The 25,624-nt window shown below is 42.8% G+C and overlaps 1 protein-coding gene across 1 annotated transcript; it reads left to right on the plus strand.

The window, feature by feature from the left end:
- The first annotated feature begins 12,186 nt into the window (after positions 1-12,186).
- On the plus strand, positions 12,187-24,747 carry Cpox (coproporphyrinogen oxidase). Its single transcript, XM_051191711.1, has 7 exons — positions 12,187-12,820; positions 14,517-14,660; positions 14,886-14,996; positions 15,639-15,780; positions 16,509-16,727; positions 22,606-22,710; positions 23,287-24,747. The coding sequence occupies exons 1-7, from the start codon at positions 12,298-12,300 to the stop codon at positions 23,372-23,374; spliced, it is 1,332 nt and encodes a 443-aa protein (XP_051047668.1). The 5' UTR covers positions 12,187-12,297; the 3' UTR covers positions 23,375-24,747.
- The last annotated feature ends 877 nt before the right edge of the window (positions 24,748-25,624 follow it).

Here is a 25,624-nt window from a genome sequence, read left to right on the forward strand (position 1 = left end):
GAGCCAGGTGTGGGGTTGTGCGCCTTTAAGCCTAGCACTCGGGAGGCAGAGGCAGGTGGATCTCTCTGAGATCAAGGCCAGCCTGGTCTACTGAGGGAGTTCAAAGACAGCTACATGCAGGGCTACACAGGGAATCCTTGTCTTGAAAAACTGGGCTGGGGGGAGGGGAGAAGAAAGGAGAGAGGAGAGAGAGATAGATATTGGCTTGAATCCTGAAAAAAAAAAAAAAAAAGGAGAATCTCTTGATTTTTTTTTAAAGAGTATTGTACTTCTTAATGACTTGATGCTTTTGAAAATGAAATGAATCTATTTTGAGCCTGTGGGGGCTGGGGGAAGGGGATGTTTTGGTGTTAAACTATTGTGTTTGGGTACTAAGTTAACAAGGAGCAAAACTGTGATGGTTCATCTTGCTTATCAACTTGAAATAATTTAGATCAGAGATTCTCAACCTCTGGGTCATAATTCCCACAGAGGCCATTTATCAGCTATCCCGCATGTCAGATATTTATATTAAAATTCACAACAGTAGCAAAATTATGGTTACCAAGTAGCAACAAATAATTGTATGGTTGGAGTTCGTCATGACATGAAAAAGTATTAAAGGGCCACAGCATTAGGAAAGTTGAAAATCATGGACTTAGATCAACCTTGGAAGCAAACCTCCAGGCATTTCTACCAGGTTTTGGTCCTCAGTTGGTGGCCATGTTTGGCAGGTTGAGGAATTGTGTCACTGGGGGGTAGGCTTTGAGGGTGTATAGCCTTGTCCTACTTTTAGTTCACTTTTTGGCTTTGTGCTGCTGGTTGAGATGTGTTCTCTTAACTTCTTGCTCCTGCCACCAAGCCTTCTGCTTGCTGTCATGCCAATCCACCATGGTGGACTCTTGTTCCTCCAGTACATTGAGCCCAATGAACTCTTCCTTTATAAGTTGCCCTTGGTCATAGGGATTTATCACCGCAACAAAAAGTGGCTGATATAGAGTCAGTGCTGGTCCTTACAGCATGTGAAGCCCCTTTGGAGGGGGGGAGAATCTCCAGGATGCAGCTCTTCATGCTGCAGATGGGCAAAGGCGGGCTCCACACAGCCTGCCACCCATTTATGGTGTCCTGAGACTCAGCTCCACGTATGTTATGTGTAACAGTGTTCCTCTGGGCTTGCACCTGGGTTCCAAGTCACCTACCTTAAGTGGAAGAGATATTTGTCACCCGATGCTTCACACACCACACAGAACCCTCACCACTCCCTCCCCCCAAAGGCTGCTTCTTCAGGGCCAACCTGGTGATAGAGGCAGATACATGGTGACTCTGTGTAGAGATGTGGGGTCCCAGAGATAAGAAAATGCAAGGCCCTTTAACTTGCAAGCTCAGACAAGATCTTGTAAGGGGCGCCTTGGTATAACACCACAAGCTTCCACTCTGAAGTGAGCTCAGAGAGCTTCTCCACAGGAAGTGTGCTTGCTGATCCCAGGAAGATCTGGTTCAACAGTACTGAATTCTGTGCAAGGGTCCTGCTCACGTGGAACCACCTTTCTGTCTCATCTCCATTCTCCCATCCAGGGTATCTGACTTCCCTTAGCTATCTTAAAGAGCACTCCTGGATTTCAGCTGTCTCCCACAGTCATCCAGATGACTGTCGGGCAACTCTGTATGTAATCTGTCCTGTGAGGTCCCCGACTTTGTCATCAGCTTATTGATCCTGCCCCCAAACATGTCCTAAAAACTCTTTCTGATCTTGTTCTTTACCATGAGTTGAAACAGCAGTCTTCAGTTTTATTTTTATAACCATGCATAGACCACTTCTGTGTAAGGCAAATAACTGCTACCCATTTGGGATTTGTTGCTACACTCTATAGAGAGGTAGGATGAACTTAACTTTCATGATTCTCTTTATTCTAAAGATGCAAAGAAGTGAATCATATTGCCTGGTGTTTAAGTGTGACAAACAACAGCCAGCTACAAACATCCAACCACAAGGCCAGCTCAGACATCTGTTCACATTTTAAATGAGTTCTTTCATAGCATTTAATTTTAAATAATTTGATAGTAAAATCTGAAAGCCATCACATTCAATTCCTTTTATCTTAAAGAAAAAAAGTCACATACAAGATTCCACAAATCGGTAATTTTGAAAACTTTAACAGCGTTTGGAAGGATAGCTTTGCCTGTTTATATTTAGCACATTTCCAGCTGAGAAGCAAAGTATGTGGGACATAGATGAAGCTCGGGTAAGTGTAAAGTTGGGGTTGACTCCTGGAAAAAGAGTCCCAAGGAGAGAATCCCTTCCTTGTGGAGCCATTTCTAGCCATTACTCAGGTACTAGAGAAAAGATACATGTACCTGTTTTCCCCCTGGTACTACTAATTTGAAAACAAAAGAAAATGTTGGTGAATTCTAGATAGACCTAAGGAGATCTCAGGTACTCATTACTTCTGTTGCTGTGTTATGCCTGGCATAAAGAAGAAATATTAAGCTGGCTCACAATTTTAGTTCTCGGTGACTTGGAAGGCATGGCAGAGCAACTCAGTTTATGGGAGTGGGACCAAGGGATCAAGGCTGTGCATGTAACTGGATTAGAAAGTACAGCATATGATAGGAAGCAGGGACCAGGCATCATCTTCACAGACTGACTCCCGTTAGCCTTGTAGGATTTTAAGCCATACTTCACAAATATTTCCACAGTTTCTGAAAGAAAATGGCAATACCAGCTAGGGGGCATTCAAAATAGAAAACCATAGAGGGTCTTTTGGATGTAAAGTGTACCTTTCTATCTGGCCTCCAAAGGCTTATTATGGCCATCACATAATGTACAGCTCAACTTCAGGAGTCGCCATGGTCTTAACTTTTCTTACATCATTCAAAACTCTAAATCCAGGGTCTCTACTGAGACTCAAGGCAGTTTCTCAGTTGTGACTCTGTGTAAAATAAAAGCAGACAAAGAGATACTTCTAAAATACAAGGGCACAGAGGAAATTTTCCCCAAATAAAAAGGCAGAAACAGGGACATAAGAAATGAGGAACCAAACAGTGTAAAACAAGGCCCACCAGGGTAAACTTAACATTCTTTAAGTCCAGGTCCAGCACCAGGGTCTATGGTGTCATGACATGAGCTCCAATGAGTTTGGGGGCCTTGTTCCTATGGCCTTGATATTTGCAACCCATATGGCCACTCTCTGGAACTTGCTCTATTTGGAGCTTGTTCAATTATCAATGGCCACTCTCCATATCCTAAGTGGTACACTGTCTTGAAATTTCCTCTTCCTAGTCGAATCCAGCCTCACTGAAATTGTCAGGACATCAGCAAAACATTGGCCAATTCTCTGTCAGACTGTAACATGACTAGCCTCTTGTTTTATCCCGACAGGAATCTTGTCTGAAAATTTATGAACACATCCTTTTTTAACCTCCATTTTGTTTCAGCATTTTGGTTTTCTGAGCTCCCACTGGAATGGCTATCAAATTCTTCTTAAATCATTCTTGGATTCCCCAGCTCACATCCCATTTTTTTTTTTTCCCAAATTCATCCCACATACCAGTTCAGGATTAGTCATAGCAGTGACCCCTACTTGTCTGGCACCAGCCCTCTGTATTGGTTAATTTCACCACAACACCTGACATCTTAACAGAGGGCAGATTCATCTGGGTTCATGGTTTCAGAGAGTTTCAGTCCATCATGGCACGGATGGGCACACAGTCAGTTCGTAGAGCCCCAGGCACATGGGAGAGGTTGTTCACATGACAGCACGTTGTCCACCGGAAGCAGACAGTATGGGAGAACTGTATGCTGACTGTTGCTTTCAGGGGCTATCCTGGGTAGTGTGTTTCTTCCGACTAAGGCCCCACCTCTCAAAGATTCCACAGACTCTGAACATATGGCCGTCAGCCAAGGAATGAACATTCAAGACCCAAGTGTGTAAAGGCCGTTTTAGATTCAAACCCCAATACCTGCTCTTCTCTTCCCTACTCCCCTCCTCCTCCCCAGCCCCACCCATTCTGGCTCAGAATGATAAAGTGGACTGAAATGTACTTCAGTATCTCTTGAGTCAGACACTTCAAAGCCCACATGGTTCCTGGAAAACCATTGCATTAGCTAGGGCTCTGCCAGGCTATCTGAGGAATGCTTGCATTTCTTGGCTTTTTGTTCTGTGAAAAGCAGCCCTGCTTTCTCTTGTGGTTGCAAAGTTCACAGGATGGAATGTCCAAAACTTAGGAAGGAGCCTGCAGGGTTACTGTATAACATGCACTGTGTACAAATCAGGCAAGGCTCTTGCAAAGGTTTTGACTAGGCTCCGTTATACTCCCAAGACTGTATCGATCCCATAAGAAGAAAATATTTATAAGGTTCAAGTTGTTATCTTTGAGTCATAGATATGAACAGTTTTAATATTTTCTGAAGATTCTTCCTTAGATAAGGGGCAATGTGTTTGTTTGCTTGTTATTGAAGCCAGGTTTCTGTCTGTAGCCCTGGCTGACCTGGAACTTGCTTTGTAGCCCAGTCTGGCCACAAACTCACAGATAGTTGGGGTTAAAGGTGTGCCCCACCACCACTGCCTGGCCCAGAAAAGGGGCAACCTTATATCTGCCTGTGATCCTGGTTTACTTGACTCCAGACCCATCCTTCATTTCCAGCTCCTCCTCTCCTACAGTGATCATCTCAAGTGTAAATCAGATCTTGCTGTCTGACCTGCACCTTAATGCCTTTTGTGAGGGATCCCTTGCACGTCTGAGTAAAATATGAAGTCCAAAACAGCATGCAAAGAACAGCCTCACCTCACCTCTCTCACTTGCCACAACTTTGATTACGGTCACTCGTGATTGTGACAGCTGAGGAGCCAAACCTAAGTTTTGATAGGTTACACTGCAGAGAATCGTCATTTTTCTTTTTAAAAATTAATCTTATGCTCTGTGGTCTACAGAGGAATTCAGCAGTCCTCTTTATTAAAATAATGTTCCTGATAACATATCAGTAATGGTTCTGTATTTGTGTTTTAAGTCAACTTCAAATTTTAAGAAGTTGGTGACAATTGCTCTAAGAGGTGGGTTCTATTTCTAACCTTTTTGATAGATCAGGAAACTAAAATAAACTTCGCCCAAGTTCACGAATGGCAAAGCCAGGTTTCAAAGCCTGCTGTTTAAGCTCCATGAAGCGTCATCTTAACCATGCTTTTATGTACCCATCACTAATGCAGTTCACTCACTGGCCCATCCACATCCAGAGTTTTACATAGTGGTAAACATTTGAGGACTACTAGTGGGCGAGTGCCCTCTAGTGGCTGTACTAGACTATAACATTATTCTTAGTTGAATCAAGTTTTAAAAAAATGTGAACAATACAATATATTTACATCACTTCCCTTTCTCTCTCCCATGTATGAGCCAGATTTTTTGATGCATGTAGTGTGGTAGGATAAATTATTTTCATTATGATGATTGAGTATTTAATGATCTTTAATTTAATTTTGTCATTAGTATATGAATAGTACCAGATGGCTGTCATAGGTACCCATTTAGACCTGGAAATTAAATCTCATTAAAAATTTATATTACATACTATGTATTTATTTGCTTGTTTATTCATGCTTGAATATATGTGAATGTGCAGATCAAAGCACTTGCTTGCAGAGGTCAGAAGCCAACTGTTGCTAGTCAATTCTCTCCTTAAATTATGTAAGTTCCAAGGAACAAAATTAGGTCATCCATCAGACTTGGGGTAGGCACATCCTTACCCACTGAACCATCTCTCCAGTTCAAAATTCAATTTTATTTCCGGAAGTCCACACCCCACCTTCAAGAAGGAAACACTACGGCCACTGAGCCAATGGCAGATTTTACTCATGGCAGCTGCAGGGGCTTCCCTGCCTCATCTTTCCCTCTTGTTGTCTTAGAAGATGGATGGATGAGAATCTGTTAACTATATATGTTATACACATATAGCAACGATATGTGTATAGATCTCCCCATTTCCATACTGGATTGTTATTTAGCCCTAAACAGGAAAGACGTGTGACATTTGTCAGACTGGAATCAAGTGCCTATAGTCCAAAGTCCCTAAGGGCAGTGGATCAAACAGTGATGAAGTTCACTCTTTCTGTTGCAGCTGCCAAAAAGGCAGCCATCCGGGGTGCGGAATGCTGGCCTAGGTCCTTGTTCAGGCCACACATTCAAAAGCAGGATGGATTCTGAGTAGCTGATCTAATCCTGCACTTCCATCTGTATCCAAGCCATAGAGGAGCACCTCCTTTCTCTTAGAGGCCCAACCCAGAAGTGGCACACACATCTTCACATCCCACTGTCTATAATGTGGTCAGAAGTTTCAAATGAGATTGGAGTTAAGAGTTTCTTATGAGGAAGCTACACCTCTGTTCATACCTGGAGTGCCCTTGCTAGAGCAAATTAAAAACAAAACAAACAAAAAAAAAAAAAAAAAAAAAAAAAACCAGGAGTTGATTTTGGGTGGAAAAAATAGGTCTTTTGCTCACAGGATACTCCATTTATTTGGACAACTTTATTTTTTTCAAGCACCGATTTTATTCAAAGAAATCATGATGAAAACATCCTGTGTTTCAATAACTCTAGTTAATGGAATGCCATTGCTCTTGAAGAGGTGCCGCTGGTTGTGTTGAAAGCCATGTTTTCCTCATGGCCCTTCTTGGTGGGGACTTCAGTAATTATGAACCAAGGCAATTAGTTGAAAGGCAGTTGCTGCTGGTCCTTGTATCATTTGCTTCAGCTTCGGCAAGCACAGATCACAGCTAGTTACTGTGCTTCCATTAATTTCCAGGTCCCCAATCACACAGTTCAAAGGTCAGCCATGCAACTTGGGCTTACTGTGTGAAGTACAGACTCTAAGTTACTTCTTTGGCTCACAAATCACTAAGTCAATGACAGCGTTCTTAGCGGTCACTTATCAAGCACATAATGTTACTTGCTGAGCCTGCTCGATATATGTTCAGGGTGCAGTGTGTATAGCGAATGGTGTTTCCTTGCTTCCCAGGGGTAGACCCATGTGACCTTTGATAAAAAAATGAAGGATTGAAAAGGGAAATTAACAATGATGAAAGAAAGGAAGGAAAGAGAAAGTGAGTGGTAACTATGGAAATAAGATTCTAGCCAAATGTAAGTGGAATTATAGGAGAAAGTATTGACCCAGAGAATGATACTGCCACTGTTATCGTTTTGAGACACCTATATGAGATGGAGAAAATTATTGTCAAAGTTTGTCAGGACTAGTGCTGTGTATTTATTAAGAGAGAGAAAGCCAGGTGGTGGTGGCACATACCTTTAATCCCAGCACTCAGAATCTCTGAGTTTGAGGCCAGCCTGGTGTATAGAGTGAGTTCCAGGACAGCCAGAGCTACACAGAAAAACACTGCCTTGAAAATCGGGGGGGGGGGGGTGGAGAAAGAGAGAGAGAGAGAGGTCAAAAGAAGGTGTGTGTGTGTGTGTGTGTGTGTGTGTGTGTGTGTGTGTGTATGTATGTATGTATGTGTGTGTGCCTTTTAAGGATGCTTGAGTGCTTGAGTCTGGCAAATCTCAAATCTGTAAGTCATCCATTATTGTATTTGAGTCTTCAACTGATTGCCTTAGGTTTACACATATCTTGGAAGGCAGAATGTCCACCAATACAAATATCAGTTTCATATGAAACTACCCTTACATGAACATACAGAAAACTGTTTGACAAAATACCTAGGAAATATGTCCCAATATATATGATATATAAAATTAACAAGGTTCAGAACTTACAGAAGTGGTTAGTGAGAATGTTCAACAGGCAAAGGTATTTGCTACCAAGCCTGATGACCTGAATTCACATGGTAGAAGGAGAGAACTGATTCCAGAAAATAGTCATCTCACCTCCACAGGGTGCTGTAGTGCACAAGTACACACACACACACACACACACACACACACACACACACACAGAGAGGAATTAAATAAGATGTAGTAAAATTTGTTTAAAAAAGAACTTACAGAAGTCAAAATTATTAACACACACAAAGAACTTGATAGTGTTGAATGAAGATGACCCAGAGAAAGTGGAGTGGATTTGCAAGAAAAACAAACAAACAAACAACTACAAAAACCCCAACAACAGCACTAAAGGAACTACTGGAATATTTCAAAAGACTAAAAGCCCCAAATAGGTAGTATTTGAAGCTGATCCAGAACAGAGATGACTGGGACGATTTCCCAAAGCCCAGGAAGGACTCCTGCTTGAGGCTCGAGCTATTCTCAGTAGGAGCAAAGAAGTAAAACATTCTCACTTCTCAGCGTCACTAGTGTTTTAAATTACTAAGTAGTTAATACTTCAGATACTTTTATTTATAATTTCCTATGACCGAGATTTTATGTGTTGGCAAAAGTATTAATGAGCCCAGAAGGACCCAACATTTCCATTTATTGTTAAGAACGGCTTTAGCTTGAGGGCCGTTTTTATAGTCCTTCAGCAGCATCCAAAGTGAGGTCTGCAGGTGGTCTAATTCATCTGAAGCCCAGTCTCAAGGCTGCAACTCCACTTCAGTATTGGGAAAGCCAGTAGCTTCTCTGTTTCCTGAATCTCTCTTCTCAGAGGCAGCCAAAGACTTCCTAGATTCCAGCACTTCTATTCGGCACTTGCATTCTATTGATCAGGCAGCAGCACTTTAAAAATCCCATGGCTTCTCTGATTCAGTCTCTATGCATCTCCCCGCTGATTCAATGGCACTGTATCAGAGGCCCCAAGGCTTCTCGTTTCCGCTGTCCCTTGATATGCTTCCTTGCTTTGTTTCTGACTTGGAACCCCTTGCTGTAAGCCAGCCTTCTTCGGCACCTGTCCGTAGCCCTCAGCCTCTTGGAAGTCCACATCTCCATTAATCCAGCAACCCACCTGCAGCAAAAAGCCGTTTAAACGTGGCTTCCCCTCTCCGCTTCCATCCAAGGCTCTTCACATCTTTAAGAAGCAGGTTACAGAGTGGGGTGAAAGCGTGTACTCTCGGTACATGCAGAAAACAAAGAGAACTGATCCTTGCCATCCAAAGTTTAAGATAAAACTTCTTAAATGTGTACTTTTCAAGAGTGATCCACCCCACTGGATGAGACAGATAGATGTCTGGGGATATGGGCGGTAGTACTTTCTTGAGTAAGTACCGTTCATTGTGAGCGCCACGAAGACATGCAGGAAGTTAGGTGAGGCAGACATAAACAATGTTAAATTTCTTTCTCATCGTTATATGATGAGGGCTCCTCACCCAGCACCCGGCTGCTTAACACAAAGCACACACACACATATGCCACTTCTTTGTCCCCAAGGTCAGGAGGAGCTTTGATACTGATATGGTCACACAGCCCTAAACCCTAGCAAATGTAGCAGTCTCAGGACTTTGGCCCACTACTTGCTCTTAAATCACACGATGTCTAGAAGTAAGTAGCATGGCCCAGTGTGTGTGCGCTAAAAGACGCCCTCAGCTACCTGCTCTCCAAGGTGTTTGATGGAACGTTCACCGTCTCAGTCACAGAATCATTGTGACCACATTGCATCTAGATTACGGTAGGAAAAAAAAAAAAATTAGAAGCAAGGCAAAAGATAGAAGGGGCAGGCACTATGAGTAAGTATCTCTTACATAAACTTGTCTTGGAATACTTGAGTGTTTTTTTTCTATTTATCTCTGTGAACATCCAATTAAAATTACTTCAAAGAAAGAGCAAGTCAACGACCCTAAGTGGCCTACATACTTAATATGTGGGTTTGTTGTAACCTAGACTGGTCTCAAACTTACAGTAACCCTCCTGCTTCATTGTTATTTGTGTTGGGATAACAGATATGTGCTATGCCTGACTTACATATTGACTCAAGGCGATTCTTCACTGATCTCTTAAGATTAAAAAAAGCTTTAAGAAGATGAAAAATTTAAAGTGTAAATCTCAGGGCAAAATATTAAAATCTCAAAAAACATTAACTTTGCTGTTAATTTCATTCCCCTCACAACTCCACTAGGAAGCCTAAGTTGGTCAGAAGCCTGCCAAGGCCATGTTTTGCAATAATACCTTGTTATTAATTAGCCTGTGTTTCTGTATCTGTCTGCAGGCAATGGAACGGAGTGGCTTTGATAAGACATGTCTCATGTTTGCTTATCACAGAGACTTGGTAAGCATGTTATAATTTAGGGAAGATGCTTGGAAATTGTGTATGTGTGTGATGCGTGTGTGTGTGTGTGTGTGTGTGTGTGTGTGTGTGTGTGTGTGCTTGTGCGTGCGTGCGCGCGCCTGTATGCTTGTATATATGGGTGATTCTAGAAGGCAGGTGAGCTACTGAAGGAATGAGGTGGTTGCCTCAAACTCTCTAAACAGGGCATCCTAATACACTAATAAATTTGTTATTTTTAACTCAGGAAGGATCAAATTCATAAAGATACTGAGAAGCATGTAGGGTTTGAAGACTGACAGTTGTATGTCTGTGTCTTATGAGCTTACATAAGGCTAATCAGAATTTCCTGGTTATTGGGGTTCATACAGAAAATAAAATGGTATTGCACTGCAGAACATCAAATTCAGATGCAGATGAGTACCCCTATTGCATATCCTCTGTTAACAACTTAATTTGTCCCCTCTTTCTGATGCATGAAATTGCTTATAGAGGGGATATCTTACTTCTGTGTCATACACCAACTAATAGGACTTGGGAGTAATTTAAGCCCCCAGGAATATTTTTTTTTAAGTGGTGTCCTCTCTCGGTGTACTCTCTCTCTCTCTCTCTCTCTCTCTCTCTCTCTCTCTCTCTCTCTCTCTCTCTCTCTCTCTCAAAGACAGGGTCTCACTATATACACCAGGCTGGCTTCAAACTCACAGAGATCCACTTGCCTCTATCTGGAGTGCTGGTATTAAAAGCTTGCCCCATATGCCTGGCTAGGAAGATGACTTTTTTCCCCTTATTCAAATCAGGCTTTTTAAGGGTTCCTCCATTAAGCACTGCACATTAAAATTGAAAGCTAGGGCTGTGCTGGAAGCTGGAGGAGGGGAGGAAGGAGACAACCAAGCAGAAAGACTAAAGATAGGGAAGGCTGGAAACTTAGTACTCAATTGGTTCAGGACCAACTTATTTTGCTGGGCAAGTCTCGTTTGTCTTATTTTTTATTAGCTTTGCATTAGCGGAATGGGAGCATAAACGGAGGAGTTTCTTACGGAGAAATTCGTCAGGGAGATTCTTTTTTCATAATGAGGTTCATTTGTCATGGGCAGGCCTAGCCATACTTGTCACATGCATTCACAGGCGGCAAACCACCTTCCAAGAGATAATACTTATCTTTGTTTCTCTTCCAGGCCTCCAGGCAGGGCACACTACAACTCATAGTTAGGGTTTTTCTTCTCTGAAAGTTTCATCATTTCTCTGTGAAGTCATTTGCTTGCCACTCTCTGAGCCGCCAGGCCTGAGGAGGCATGCGGTTTCATGCAGTTTGCATGAGTAGCAGTGAAGTGAACAGACTAGTTTTAACCACACCTACTGAACTTCTATTACTGCTCTGGACAGAAAGGAAAGCTTGTGGAAAAATAACCAGTGGCCTAGATTATTATTTGCTAGTAGAAATTAAAATCACCCCGGATAGTAAAAGGACAAATGAGTCCTTCTGATATTATAAAATATGTTGACGTTGACATCTGTGTCTAAGGCACCATACGGCTTGGCTCAAGCCTACTATTTAGCCTGCGAGTTTCAGCTCTCCTATTTTCAAAGCTTAGGGCTGTAAGGAGAAGTGAGATCCGTGAGAGTAAACTGGAGTGTGAATGTTTTCTCTAGCATTTACTCAGGAGCCCACTACTCACAGTCTTTTCCAGAGCTCTTTTAGTAAGCCCAGCACTGGAGCAAAGTGGCATCCCCAGACCCACAGCCAGGACTAGTCTGCAATCCCGTTTGATATTTTAAGACAGGGGTGTCCTGTGTCCTATTTCTGCCAGTTTGTCCTCAGCCTTCCGGCCCCACTTTTGGGAGAGTGAGCAGGATAACGGAAGGTGTACGTGACCAACGGCCTCTCTTATCAGTCCTAGCACCTCCACAGACCTCGCGTCCTTCCAGTGGGACCCACCTCAGTGGGCGGGGTGGAGTCTTATCTTCCAGTCCTGGAGCGGTCAGGCGGGTGCTGGTGGCGATAGGACCGGACTACAGTTCCCAGCATCCTCCGCTCCCGCTTGCCTCCCGCCGCCTGCGGCCCACACCCCAAACGACTCTTCCAGGCTCCCGGTTCTAGTTGCAGCGAGTCTCGGTGGGTCTCGGGACCCGGGGGACTCCGGTGGCTCTGCAGGATCGGCGCTGCCCAGTCCGGGCGGGACATGGCCTTGCGGCTGGGCAGGCTGGGCGCGGGCCCCTGCTGGCGCGCGCTGCGGGGCGATTATGGCCAGCTGCGCGCCTGGTCCCCGCGCGGCGCGTCCGCCCGCGTCTCCCGGCTGCCTGGCACCGCTGCTCCCCAGCCTCGCCGCGGGCTGGGCCATAGCCCCTCGGCTGGAGGCGGGTCCTGGCTGGGGACCGGGCTGGCCGCGGCGCTGGCCGGGTTCGCAGGGCTGGCAGCCGCCGCCTTCGGGCACGTGCAGCGGGCGGAGATGGTGCCCAAGAGCTCCGGGGCGCGAAGCCCCTCGCCCGGACGGCGGGAGGAGGATGGTGACGAGCTGGCCCGCCGCTGCAGCGCCTTCATGACCTCGCCAGTGACAGACCTGCGTGAGCTGCGGAAGAGGCCCGAGGACATAAAGACCAAGATGGAGCTGATGATCATGGAGACTCAGGCCCAGGTGTGTCGGGCGCTGGCCCAGGTAGACGGAGTGGCCGACTTCACTGTGGACCGATGGGAGAGGAAGGAAGGTGAGCAGACCTCTCTTGTCACCTACTGTGGGATGGAGTGGGCACCGGATGCAGCTGAGAATTAGGGGTAGGTTAAAGTAGGCAGTACCCATGTGGGGACTGCTCTGTTAGAAGGGGCATCCTTAAAAAGACAGACATTGAGAGCCGCTCTCTGCAGATGTGGATCCAGATGTGCCAACAACAACTTAGAACAAGTCATTTAACATATTGCCAATTTATGATTGCACTTTCTATAGGGTTATTAAGAAACGTTTGCAGGCAACAAACTGCAGCTTGCACGTCCACACTTCAAAGTTTGTTTCCGAACAGATTTTTTTTTTTTTTTTCCTCCTACATTTCATCTGTTGGTTAGGGTGCATTTGTCCCTTGTCCTATAGAGGAAGAAGGAACACTGCTACTTCATTCTGAGTGTCTCCTAGAAACCCTTCTGTAACCTTTTGGGGGTTACAGAAGAAATGTTGATTAGTGTTTCAGCAGCTCTTACTGAATTGGATATGTTAGATTTCTTGAAGGAAAACTTTTCCTTAGAATCCCAAAATACCTTGTCATTCTTGTCATGTATCAGTGACCATATTCCCTATACAGCTGATGTTGTTCCCTGAGTACCCTCCCCAGGACTCCCCTCACATTTGGATCTTAAATGTGATGATTGCTGACCATTTCCCAGCTAGAAATACAATGACATTTCGTCAACACATTTAGAGCTGTGATACTGTCACATCGATGTTAAATGACATTCAGACTGATCTAGTTTTCCAGCTTGTAATGTTTTCAAGTAAAGGCCACAGACCTAGGCCACAGTCTCACATACTACATATAGCTAGCTTTGTAACCTTTGGAAGTTACTGTTTCATAATTCATAATTTTATGATGTTATGGCTATATGTAGAGTGCTTAGAATGTCAGAAACATGGTCAACACTTGAAAAAAAAAATTCACTTACTCCTCCCAGGTGTGAGATCTCGGATATGTTGTCCTGCTTCCTTTGAGTTTTTCTGGATTGGAATGCTCTCAAGGGTTGTACTGGGTCATCATGTGACACACACACACACACACACACACTCTCTCTCTCTCTTACCAGCTCTTAGAAATAAAGTAAACCAATCATTAATTTTTGAGAAGAATGGCTTTTGGGGGAACCTATTGTCTTAAAGAAAAAAATCCTATTAAACTCATATACCTAAATAGTAATATATAAGATTCTGAATCCCTTAAGAGTTTGAATAGCTATATTTTTTTAGTTGTATGTAAAAATGAAAGGTAATAGCAGGTTGAGGAAGGAGAAAAAAACCCATGAAGCAATATGGAGTTCTTGTATTCAGTGAAAGTAGAACACTGTTTGAATGTACACACTCCTGCCTGTGGCATTAGCTTTCTATTTTGTGAATGACGAATGGATTTCTTTTAGGGATGTTTGAACAAAGAGTGCTTTGGTGTTTTGTTAGGCTATAGCATGAGGGCACAGAAGAAACATCCATTCTAGTGGCTTGTGTGTCAGGGTTCAGTGTTTGCTTAGTATGAACAATTTATGACAGAAAGCTAAGCTAATCATCCAATGTACTACACATAAAAATATGCTATTATAGATGGTTTTGGAGCTAGAGGAAGAAGCGAACTCCTCATGCTGCTGTGTTCACAGGAGAGTTGTTTCCCACTTGATGTCCTCTGTTCTCTGGTTTTCTGTTTCTGCGAACAGGGGGTGGTGGCATCACCTGTGTGCTTCAGGATGGGCGTGTGTTTGAAAAGGCTGGGGTAAGCATTTCTGTCGTTCATGGGAATCTCTCTGAGGAAGCGGCCAGCCAGATGCGAGGCAGAGGAAAAGTCCTGAAGAGGAAAGATGGTGAGTCGGTAACTCCTCCTCCAACTCTTTCTCCAACCAGTTTTACTTAAAAATAGCCCTTTCTTCTGGAACATACGCCCAGTAAGCACGTTCACATGCTTTCACTGTGAAAATTAAGGGACACATTACAAAGCAGCTTCTGATAATGGATTCAGAAACCATAGGGAGTAATGTGTGTCAAACCAGGCGATTGAATGCATCTCACTATGTTACTTTCCTTTCCAGGTAAATTGCCATTTACCGCTATGGGTGTGAGCTCTGTGATTCACCCCAAGAATCCTTATGCACCCACAATGCATTTCAACTACAGATACTTTGAAGTAGAAGAAGCTGATGGTAAGTCCTTCAAAGAGTTGTGCAGAATATCACTGTGCAAAGTCTGTGTTTTAAAGAAATTGAAAGGTACCGGATTAGAAAGTGAGAAAAGACAGGATTATTGTATTTTTCAGTAGCTCTGTAGAGGCTTCGGGGTGTATAGGACCTGAAACAGGATATCAATTCTCTCCTCCAGTGTTTCCTCCACACAGAATGATTTGTGAACCAAAATTTCAATCCCACTACAAAGCTTTTTGCAAATATAAACTTGTTGTTTCTGAAATTGAAAACTTGCCATTGGGGCACACACCTGAGGACTGAATTGGGATTCCCCACACACTCATTTAAAAAGCTAAGAGCTAGGGTGTATCGGTAGAAGGATAACTGGAGCATCAGTATAGCTAATTGGTGAGGTCCAGGTTCCTTGAGAGACCACGTCTCAAAACAAATGAGAAGGAAAAGTGATTAAGGAAGACATCTAATGTCAACTTCTGGCCTCTACACAAATGCACATGGGTGCATGTGTACCCCAGTGCACCTGCGCACACACAAACATTATATACTCATATCAATGAATTAGGTTGCTGAATTAAGCTTGTTAGTATAACCCCTGAAGTGCTCGAGTCTCTAGGCAACATTGATTCAGCCCCCTTGTTTTGGTAGGTAATACGCACTGGTGGTTTGGGGGTGGATGTGACCTCACACCAACATACTTGAACCAAGAGGATGCTGTCCATTTTCACCGCACTCTAAAGGAAGCTTGTGACCAGCATGGGCCAGATATCTACCCCAAATTTAAAAAATGGTAAGCTGTTGAGACTGTATTTTCAGTAATCTTTTATGGACCTTATTTATATAAAGACTATGTAAAGAACTCTTTCCAAGTTAAGGACAATTCTACATGATTAGCATTAGTAAGTGGTGTCTTAGGAGACTTGTTTTATTAGACAGAGGACAAAAGCATCCAAAGTAGGTTGATGGCTTCTTGTGCTGGCTCAGAAGCGTTGCTTCTAGACGTTCTGTAAACATTTCCTTCTGCCAGCCTTTCCCCCAGCTGGGCATGCTTTAGAGTCACCCCTTCTAATACTGAAAGAGACCTACAGTTGTTTACAGCATCCCACTTTTGGTGAATGAAGACACATAAGAGCCCAGCCTTGCACCCCAAGTGGTTTCAGCACGGAGACCCTCATCCTCTGCTTTGTGTAAAAGCAGCAGTGTTCCAGCAGGTGGTAACCACTTGCTTTAGGAAGTATAGTGGCCGTACTGTACTCTTGTTTTATTTACTGAAGTTCCTAGTGTTCTTTATCCTTCAGATTGGCTTGTTTTGAACTGTCTGGTTGCCCTGCAGTTAAGAGAGCACAAATGTCCTGCATGGGTAATAGCCTCAGAAAATCTGGCCAAAGTCCTAGTTTCATAGCTGAATAGAAAATAAAGATCCTAATGGTGCGCTTTGAACCTAAAGGCCTGTATCTATTTCCATGTCTCTTTCATCTTACCTTTTGGTCCATGATTTAATTCTACTGCATGTTCTAGGTGTGATGACTACTTCTATATAGTGCATCGTGGAGAGCGTAGGGGCATTGGAGGCATCTTTTTCGATGATCTCAACTCTCCATCCAAGGAGGAAGCATTCAGCTTTGTTAAGACGTGTGCCGAAGCTGTGGTTCCTTCTTATGTTCCCATTGTGAAAAAGCACTGTGATGACTCATTCACACCCCAGGATAAGCTGTGGCAGCAGCTGAGGAGGGGACGGTGAGTAATTGAAGAATGAACATGAACTGTCTCTTTGTACAACTTACAGAAGTATTGTTGGGGGGGTTCTAATATAATAGTGCCTATTGAATTGTTTTGGTTAAATACTTTATAATTAGTCATATGACTCCATACTGTTTTTTCTTAAGTAGATGAATATTAAAAATGAATTTAATAGCATTGTGTAATAATCAACATCACAAGGTTTACTCAGTACACACACACACACACACACACACACACACATATATTCATGGTAGACTCATATGCCATATAAGGTAAGTACTTGGAAAATTTAATTCTCTTCATTTCCTAAGGATAGTTTCTATCCTTCTCATCATTTAGGGTTTTTTTTTTTTTTTTTTTTCTGCTCATAAATTTCTAGTTACACTTTAAAAAATTCATCTTCAATATGTTATGAAAGCAATTTTGATACAAATAATTCATTCTTAATGATAATTTTTACTTACGCTGAACCTCTTGCTATGCATAGCCCCTGCATGAGGTATTTTGTATCTGGTTTCCCCAGGAAACCTGTGGTATACATGACACCATCATTTAACTGATCATAAGGTGTCCTTATCAAATTAATTCCTTTGCCCAAGGTAACTCGGCAGGTCCAATAACATTCCAGATGTGAAACTGAATTGTCCTGTATGTTCTTTTCATCCTTACTTATCCCCAGCCCCTGACTCTGTACTGAACTTGGTGAGTTCATAACTGGCGAGATAGGTTGTGTGTGTGTGTGGTGATATATTACTTATGATTTATTAAAGCTTGCCTGAGGATTCAGAAAGCAAAGTCAGCCACAAGCTATAGAAGCCAGACACATACCTTTAATCTCAGGATTAAGAGGTAAATGGATGTCTGTTAGTTCAAGGCTATATGAAATTGATCCAGTCCTAAAGAGAAGCAGCTCATATAAAGACGATCACTTGGGATCACATGCCTTTAATCCCAGGATTTATGAGAGGCATTTAAGACAAGAACAGGATCTCAGAGTAGGCATTCATTCTCCAGCCATAGTGAGGCCAGGAAGATATTGACATCTCAGGATTCCCCAGATGTGCTAAGGAGAGGCAACAGTGTTAGGAACTAGCAGCCAGCTGACCCCCACCCCGACGAAGGGCAGGATGCTCATGGCCGTGTCATCGCTAGTCAGCTTTACCTGGTGGCCAGAGGACTCAGTTACTCATGTGCAAGCCTCTTTTAAAGCAAGCACGCCAAGTGCTTCTCTCTCTCTGCCTCTCTGCCTCTCTTTGCTCTTCTCTGTCTGCCTCTCTGCTTCTTTGCTCTCTCTCTGTTCCCTCTCTCTCTCTCTCCTGCTTTCGGTTGGCCACCAGCTACCCCCTCTTTCTCTCCCCTCTCTCAATAAACTCCACGTGGGCGCTGAGTCTCGTGTTTGTGTTTCTTAGGCATTAGCTGCAGCAAAAGAACAACAAACAGTCTGAGGTTTGATTGAGCCAGGATCACCTTTCAGTCTGAGGTAGAGTAAGACCTAGTGACCAGCTGCTTTGCTTTTCTGTTCTCCAGGCAGGCTTTAATAAATCATAAGTAATATATCACCACAGTTGTTGTCATGACCTAGTCACATATCTGCTCTGCCAGCCCCCTATTTCTTTTGGCCATCTTAACTGCATATGTACCATGAGTCACAGCCAACTGAAGTCTTCTAATTCATGTTAATTCCCTTGGTCACCTGAAACTTTGAGCCCTAAGGGAGGTAAAACTGTGCCTCGAAGAGGCCCTGAAAAAGTCAATTTAAATATTTCAAGTTGAAGGACAAGTGTTTGTTTGTATTTAACTTTCTGGGATTGTATGTTTTGCTTAAATAATTGTGTGCCCTGTTTGGTCCCCATGTAACAACCTGATGAAGTGTATTCAATTTTCTTTTAGAAAATGTTTAAGCAGTGCATGTTTGGCACCCTTCCCCCAACACATACACAGTTTGTCAAGTACACACTTCCCATTCTGTCCTTCTTTCTCTAGACTTATCTTGCCCTCCACCCCCCAAGGTAAGGGCTGACTACAGAGTAGGCAGGCATAGCATAGGTGGGAAGGGAAGGGATTGCTAATTAGAATTGCTTCAGGCCAGGCAGTGATGGCTCACACCTTTAATCCCAGCACTGGGAGGCAGAGGTAGGTGGATCTCTGTGAGTTCGAGGTCAGCCTGATCTACAGAGCAAGTCCCAGGACACTAGGACTGTTGCACAGAGAAACTCTGTCTTGAAAAAACAAACAAAAAAACAAAAACAAACAAACAAAAAAACAACCCCCTTCCCCTATCCCCCTCTGCCCTCTGCTTCAGTATTGGACACATTCAGTATACAAAGCATGAAAGTTTTGTGAATCCTCCTTAGGTGATGCTTTTACCACTTAGACAAATGACAGTGCTTTTCTTTTTCATGATTTGATTGATGGCAGACCATTCTGTGAATTCTACTCTGTGTGTGTCTCATTGTCTGTCCACTGTCTTTTGCCTTAGAAAATGTGTGGAGTGCTAGATTAATTCCTCATGGCTTAGCTGTCACTAATGTTCAAATAAAAGCTCCCTGTCACCTTTCTGTCTGGGTTGGAAGTGGGTTCTGGGGCTTAAGATAACCCCAGCATCATCATAAAGAGGCCTAGGGGTCAGCAATGGCTTCAGCTCTTACTCTGTGTCCTTTACAGACCTTTCCCCTCCCCCACCCCGAAAAAGACTCCCTTTCGGGACACACTTGTATCCCTTTCGACTTTATTTACATTCTCTTATTTGTGTATCCCATCTAGTTGGCTGTCTCAGTTACTACTGTCCTCTTCTTAGACCTCGAACCTTAGTCTCCTAGTCATCTTTCCATAGGAAAATAGGAACTAAAATTTCAATTATATTTTCTTTTCTTATTTTTGGGAAAGGGAGGACAGCAGGATAGAATAGAAGCATTTGTGAGATTGAAGCAATTTTTAAAATTTAAATTAGAAACAAGCTTTTTTTTTAATATGTCAATCCTAGTTCCCTTTCTCTCCCCTCCTCCCCTGCCCCCCACCAACCCCCTATCCCATCCCCTTTCTGCTCCCCAGGGAGGGTGAAGCCTTCCATGGGGATCTTCAAAGTCTGTCATATCATTTGGGGCAGGGCCTAGGCTCTCTCCCATGTGTCTAGGCTGAGGGAGTAACCCTCTATGTGGAATGGGCTCCCAAAGTCAATTTGTATATTAGGGATAAATACTGATCCACTACCAGAGGCCCCATAGATTGCCCAGTCCTCCTAACTGACACCCACATTCAGGGGGTCTGGGTTGGGGTCCTATGCTGATTTCCCAGCTATCAGACTGGAGTCCATAAGCTCCTCCTTGTTCAGGTCAGCTGATTCTCCAGCCTGGTCTTGTCCCCTTTGCTCATCACTCCTCCCTCTCTGAAACTGGACTCCAGGAGTTTAGCTCAGTGTTTGGCTATGGGTGTCTGCTTCTGCTTCCAACACATACTGGATGAGGGCTCTAGGATGTCATATAAGGTAGTCATCAATCTCATTATCAGGGAAGGGCATTTAAGGTAGTCCCTCCACTATTGCTTAGATTGTTAGTTGGAGTTGGGATTATCCTTGTAAATCTCTGGACATTTCTCCTAGTGCCAGATTTCTCTTTAAACCTATAATGGCTCCTTCTATTATGATATAAAGAAGGTTGTTAAGAGGGGAAATCCTTTCCCACAGAGTCAGGAATGAGGTGTTTTTTTTTTTTTTAATTGCTTAATATTTTGAGACAGGTAGAAGAAGGAAAGAAGGAATAAAATAGTCATTAGTTCATGAAAGCCAGTCAGTGACAAAGAAGATGGAGACAGAAAGGAATCCATAGATACACTTGCTTAAATTGGTAAGGTTCTCTGACAAACTTCCACACAAAGCTTTTTTCCAAAAGTGAAGTACTGCCGGGCGGTGGTGGTGCACACCTTTAATCCCAGCACTCAGGGGGCAGAGGCAGGTGGATCTCTGTGAGTTTGAGGCCAGCCTGGGCTACAGGACAGGCTCCAGCAGGACAGAGAAACCCTGTCCCTGGGGAAAAGAGAGTGAAGTACTATAGGTGTTTTCTGTTTGTTACCTTGTTGTGTTTTGTTTTTTGCTCTTGATGGGCTTGAAGACAACAACTTGTGCACTAAATAAGAATGTCTGACGGAGTTTGGACTGAGAGTGGCTCCTGAACAAGTCAGGAAATGACTGGAGAGGGCTTTGTAGAAACTCATGTTTATGAATCATTCTGAATTCTTTTTTAAAAAATGATTTATTTGCTTTTATTTCATCTGCATTGGTATTTTGCCTGCATGTACGTCTGGGTGAGGAGTCAGATCTTGGAGTTAAAGACAGTGGTTAATTACGATGTGGGTGCTGGGAATTGAACCTGAGTCCTCTGGAGCTGTAGTCAGAGCTCTTAACCACTGAGCCATCTACCAGCCCTCATTCAGAATTCTTTAGGACAGTAGAAATTACAGTTTTAGATTTGAAGGGTCTTTTGAATACTATGATGTGTAAGGCAGAAACAGATGTTTAGACCGGGTGGAGTTCCAATCTGTTTTCCTAACAGTGATCAGAAAATTTGGACAATACACCAAACTCAACTTGACTTAGTACCAAAGATATTTTCATAAAGAAAAAAGAATGTAAAACTAAGCACTGGACTGCAAAGCAGTAGCTCCTGTAGTGTGGCTGTAAACAGAGAGGAAAGGAGCGGTCCCTCTCCGGATGCTGGGAACTGCTGTGGAGAGGGAGCAGGATCTGGGCGCTGTTAGTTGTTAACTTAACTGATGGCTCCTTGCTTAGTGGTACTTGGTCCTTCCCTGTAGACATCCAGCACTCCTAGTATAGTGCTGTGTGTTTACTACTCTCAGTGGAGTGCTGTGAGGTGGAATGAGATGAAGCCCTCTTTCTGAAATGCCCTAGGCTGCGGTGAGGACCAGAGCTGTGTTACCCACGAAAGAATGCTGTTTCTTTCTTAATTGTTGTGCATGCCCAGTCCCAGTTTGTGTTTCAATTGTTTGTTCACAGGGAGAATGTAACCATCTTGATTTGTTCAGTGTTGGGCGCAATCTGTATCCCATTGTTCAGCAGGAAGAATAATACCCTTTTATTTATGTTTCCCAGAGGAGACAGCTCCGAGGGCTATGAGCTGCTTCTGGGTGGTGGCTCTCAGGTGACAGGGGTCTGGAGAGAAGTTCCCTATCAGTGTTCCTTAGGGATTTCTGGAAGGCTCAGCTCAACACACCCTTACTGGTTTTTGTGTTTTCATGTACATTATTTTATTTGGAAATGTTTATAACAGTACAGTGAAACTAGGCTTCAGAGACAATGGCTGTCATTAGTTTAGGCATCATCAGTTTATTATAAAAGGGAGACATGGAAATTATTTATGGCATGAATAGTTCAGTGGAATGGACAACTTCATGTGACACTATTTCAACAGTGATTTCAGTCCACATACTTTCCAAATGTCTCCATCTCAAATAAGTAATCCTGTTGTCTAGAAATACTTTGGTGTCTCCATATTCTGGGAGAAGAACTTTGAGTCCAACTTTCACACTGAGCGGTTGAATCTCTCCATCCTTTCCTTTTGCTCCTGATCCCACAGCCACTACTGTTGCTTGCAATGCTTTTCCTTGAGACTTTTCTGGAAGCAGAATGCCACCTTTGATTACAGTTTGGGTGGCACTCCTTTTAACCAGTACTTGCCAAAGAGCGGAAGAAACTTTCTGAAAGCTTGTTCAGCCATGACTTGTGCAGCTGCAGCTTGGAGTATGCACTTGGGGCCACCCCAGCAAGGAGAGTCCTGCAGACCTGCTCAGGACACGTGGGGGAAAAAAACCCAAAAAACAAAAACCACGCCCTTATTGTTATTTGGTGTCTTTTTGACAGGTACGTAGAGTTTAATCTGTTGTATGACCGCGGCACCAAGTTTGGCCTCTTTACTCCAGGATCCAGGATCGAAAGCATCCTCATGTCCTTACCTCTAACAGCCCGGTAAGAAGACAGCTCATCGTAGTCACTGTCCCATCCAGTCCCTGTGCCCTACAGAATCTGCACCAGAATCTGCACGTTAACTCTGACAGTTACCTGCAACTTCACCTGTTTCATTTTTTTGACTTTTATAAGGAAATCATGGGTGGATAAGGAGCATCAAATTGGATTTTGTAAGAAATGACAGGACTCATGCTGCAGCTGTGTGTGTGAGGATCTGGAGAGAACACAGGGGTGGAAAGTACTGCTTGAGGGTTTGAGGTTGACATTGCTCACATCCTTGTTGGAAATATACATGTGTAAAACAACTACCTATGTATCATCCAAGGTTCTATACTTTATGAAACCCTAGCTTATAATCAAAGTGTATTTTGACTTTAGGATCTTAATATTAACCCAGATATACCTAAGAATTATTAAAAAAAAAAAAAAAATTAACCTAAGTAGTAAGGCAGGGTAGGCACAGGGAAGTGGAGGTACAATGCTTTTTTTCTCTTGGGATTTTATTCTTCATTACTTATGTGTGTCATTTATTGTTATTTTGTTTTCATTTTCTCACTTTGTTTTGGATGTGTATAGATGGGAATACATGCACTCGCCACCAGAGAATTCCAAGGAAGCTGAAATTCTGGAAGTATTGCGCCATCCGAAGGACTGGGTACACTGATTCAGCAGAGCCTTGTTGCAGGGCCTGGTGGACACAGGCGCGGTCTTCCTGCACTGCTGCCACTGTGTGTGGCAGGCAATCCTCCTCGGTGCCTTACTGTCCCAGCCTTCTGCACTCTGGGCACCACCTCTGTGGCAGGTGGTTTGGGATCTTTTCCAGTACTGTGGGGTGAGGTAGCAATGATGGATGGTGATATAAAAATGCCAGATTCATTGGATGTGATGACCATTTGTACTTTTAGAATCAGGTTCTATGACCCGTTAATTTAACATTGGGTTTCCAGGTTGTAAGATAAGGGAATGTCAGAACTATAATATGGACCAGGAAACTCTTCCTTTTATTTGTTGGTTCAGTTTTTACTTGTTGCCACAGGAATTTATCAGGGGATACATTTTATCTTCATTAGTTCAGTCAGGTGGCCCTTCTTGGTAACTTTGGAATGCAGTTTGAAGCCTTGTCCTCAGGAGGCAAAGGCAGGAGTTCAAGGCCAGCCTGGTCTACAGAGTGAGTTCCAGGACAGCCAGAGCTCTCCACAGGGAAACCCTGTCTTGAAAAGCCAAAAAAAAAAAAAAAAAAAAATGCAATTTGAAGGGATATGTTTTCCTTTGTCATTTTTGAAGTATCTTTGATGTAACTTGCTTGTGTCTTTCTCTGTCAACTAGAGCATTATAAAAGTACTTTTTTTTGGTATAAAGATAGGTATTTTGGAGCACTTGAAATTTTCTTAAGTCAATTCCTGCATTATAATTCAATGATGACCTACAGTTTACAACTGTAAGTGGCATTATTTAAATAAGGGGATGTCTAAGGGGTGGTTTTTTTGTTGCTGTTGTTGGTTTTTTTTTTTTTTTGTGCGAATGATAATTTGCTGACATTAGGATTCTATGTATTTTTTAAAGCAAAAGCTTCTATCCCTGGATTCTGATACTTAGAGTTTTATATTTCAGACATTTAGATATGGGAGTTTAGACTAAGAATAAATGAAGAACATTTTCCTCTGTTAATTAAAATGAATAGAACTAGTCTAACATGTGGGCATTTTATATTTTTTAAAAAATGGACCAGTTGAAATTGTCCTACTTTTCAAATTAGAGATGATTCCTCAACTTTTATCTTTTCTCTTAAAAGTCATAGCATATTTCTTAGTGCATGGTTTATCTGTAAAATAATAGTATGACTGTGCTGTCTTACTTGATTCCTAATATATTGAATTTGTAAGGAGCAATGTCTCATAAATATTTAAATATTATCTTGGAATATGTTGAATGTATGTGATTGTGTTTGGCTCTTGTAGGGTGAGAAAATCTATAGATTCTTCCACATGTCTTATACAGATCCAGTCAATAAATTTTATTTTGAAATAAGACAAGTAAGCATGTGTAGTCTTTCTTTTATTGGAACGACTTAGGGATACAAATATTTCTCAGTGCTAAGACCATAGTTCCTTATTACAAGGTGTTTTCTCCAAGGGAAATATAAATTTTGCATTTCATTTTCTTAGCAATGTTAGTAAGAACAGACTAAATTAAAAGCACCTGAAATGGCAAATGAGCAGGTAAATGGATAAACAGTTCGTGACTACACAAGCAGTAAAATACACTGAGCAACAGAAAAGGATTATCAAGTGAAAACAGTGTGCGAGGCGTCCGAGGTACTGCGGCAACACAGAAAGAACAGGCTGACAATTGTCCCCTGTGAAAACTAGACCAGGAAGACCCTATGCAGGGAAGCAGGTCCCTGGCCACCACTGGCTGCAGGCAGGGAGCTAACTGTGTTTTCTGTGCTATGACCGAGGTGACGATGGTTATTAGACTCTATACATTTATGAAAATTCACTCAACTCAACATTACAACATCATAAAACTTTTCTTGTGTCTATGGGTAATATTTCAATGCTGATGTTGGAAGAGAAGCATAAGAACAGATATTTAAATACGTCTGTTTGGTTACCTTTTAAGAACTGAAAATGTCAAGCTGAGCATATGGTTCAATCGTAGAGCCTGTCTAGCATGTATAAAGTCCTGGGTTTTATTCCCAGAACTAGGGGGTGGGAACCACCCAGATCTCTGACTGATTTAGTGGTATTTAAGGTCTATATGTGATAGACACAAAACAAAGATGAAATTTCAAAATCCTATGCATCTGTTTAAATTCTTCAGTAACCACGGTGGAGCCATGTCTGGGAAACCAGTAACAACTGCAAACTTGAAGATGATTCTGTTCTTCAAAGTAAATTGCTCTTTCACAATC

The sequence above is a fragment of the Phodopus roborovskii genome, unplaced genomic scaffold (assembly GCF_943737965.1).
Source record: "Phodopus roborovskii unplaced genomic scaffold, PHOROB, whole genome shotgun sequence".
In the NCBI taxonomy this organism is placed as follows: Eukaryota; Metazoa; Chordata; class Mammalia; order Rodentia; family Cricetidae; genus Phodopus; species Phodopus roborovskii.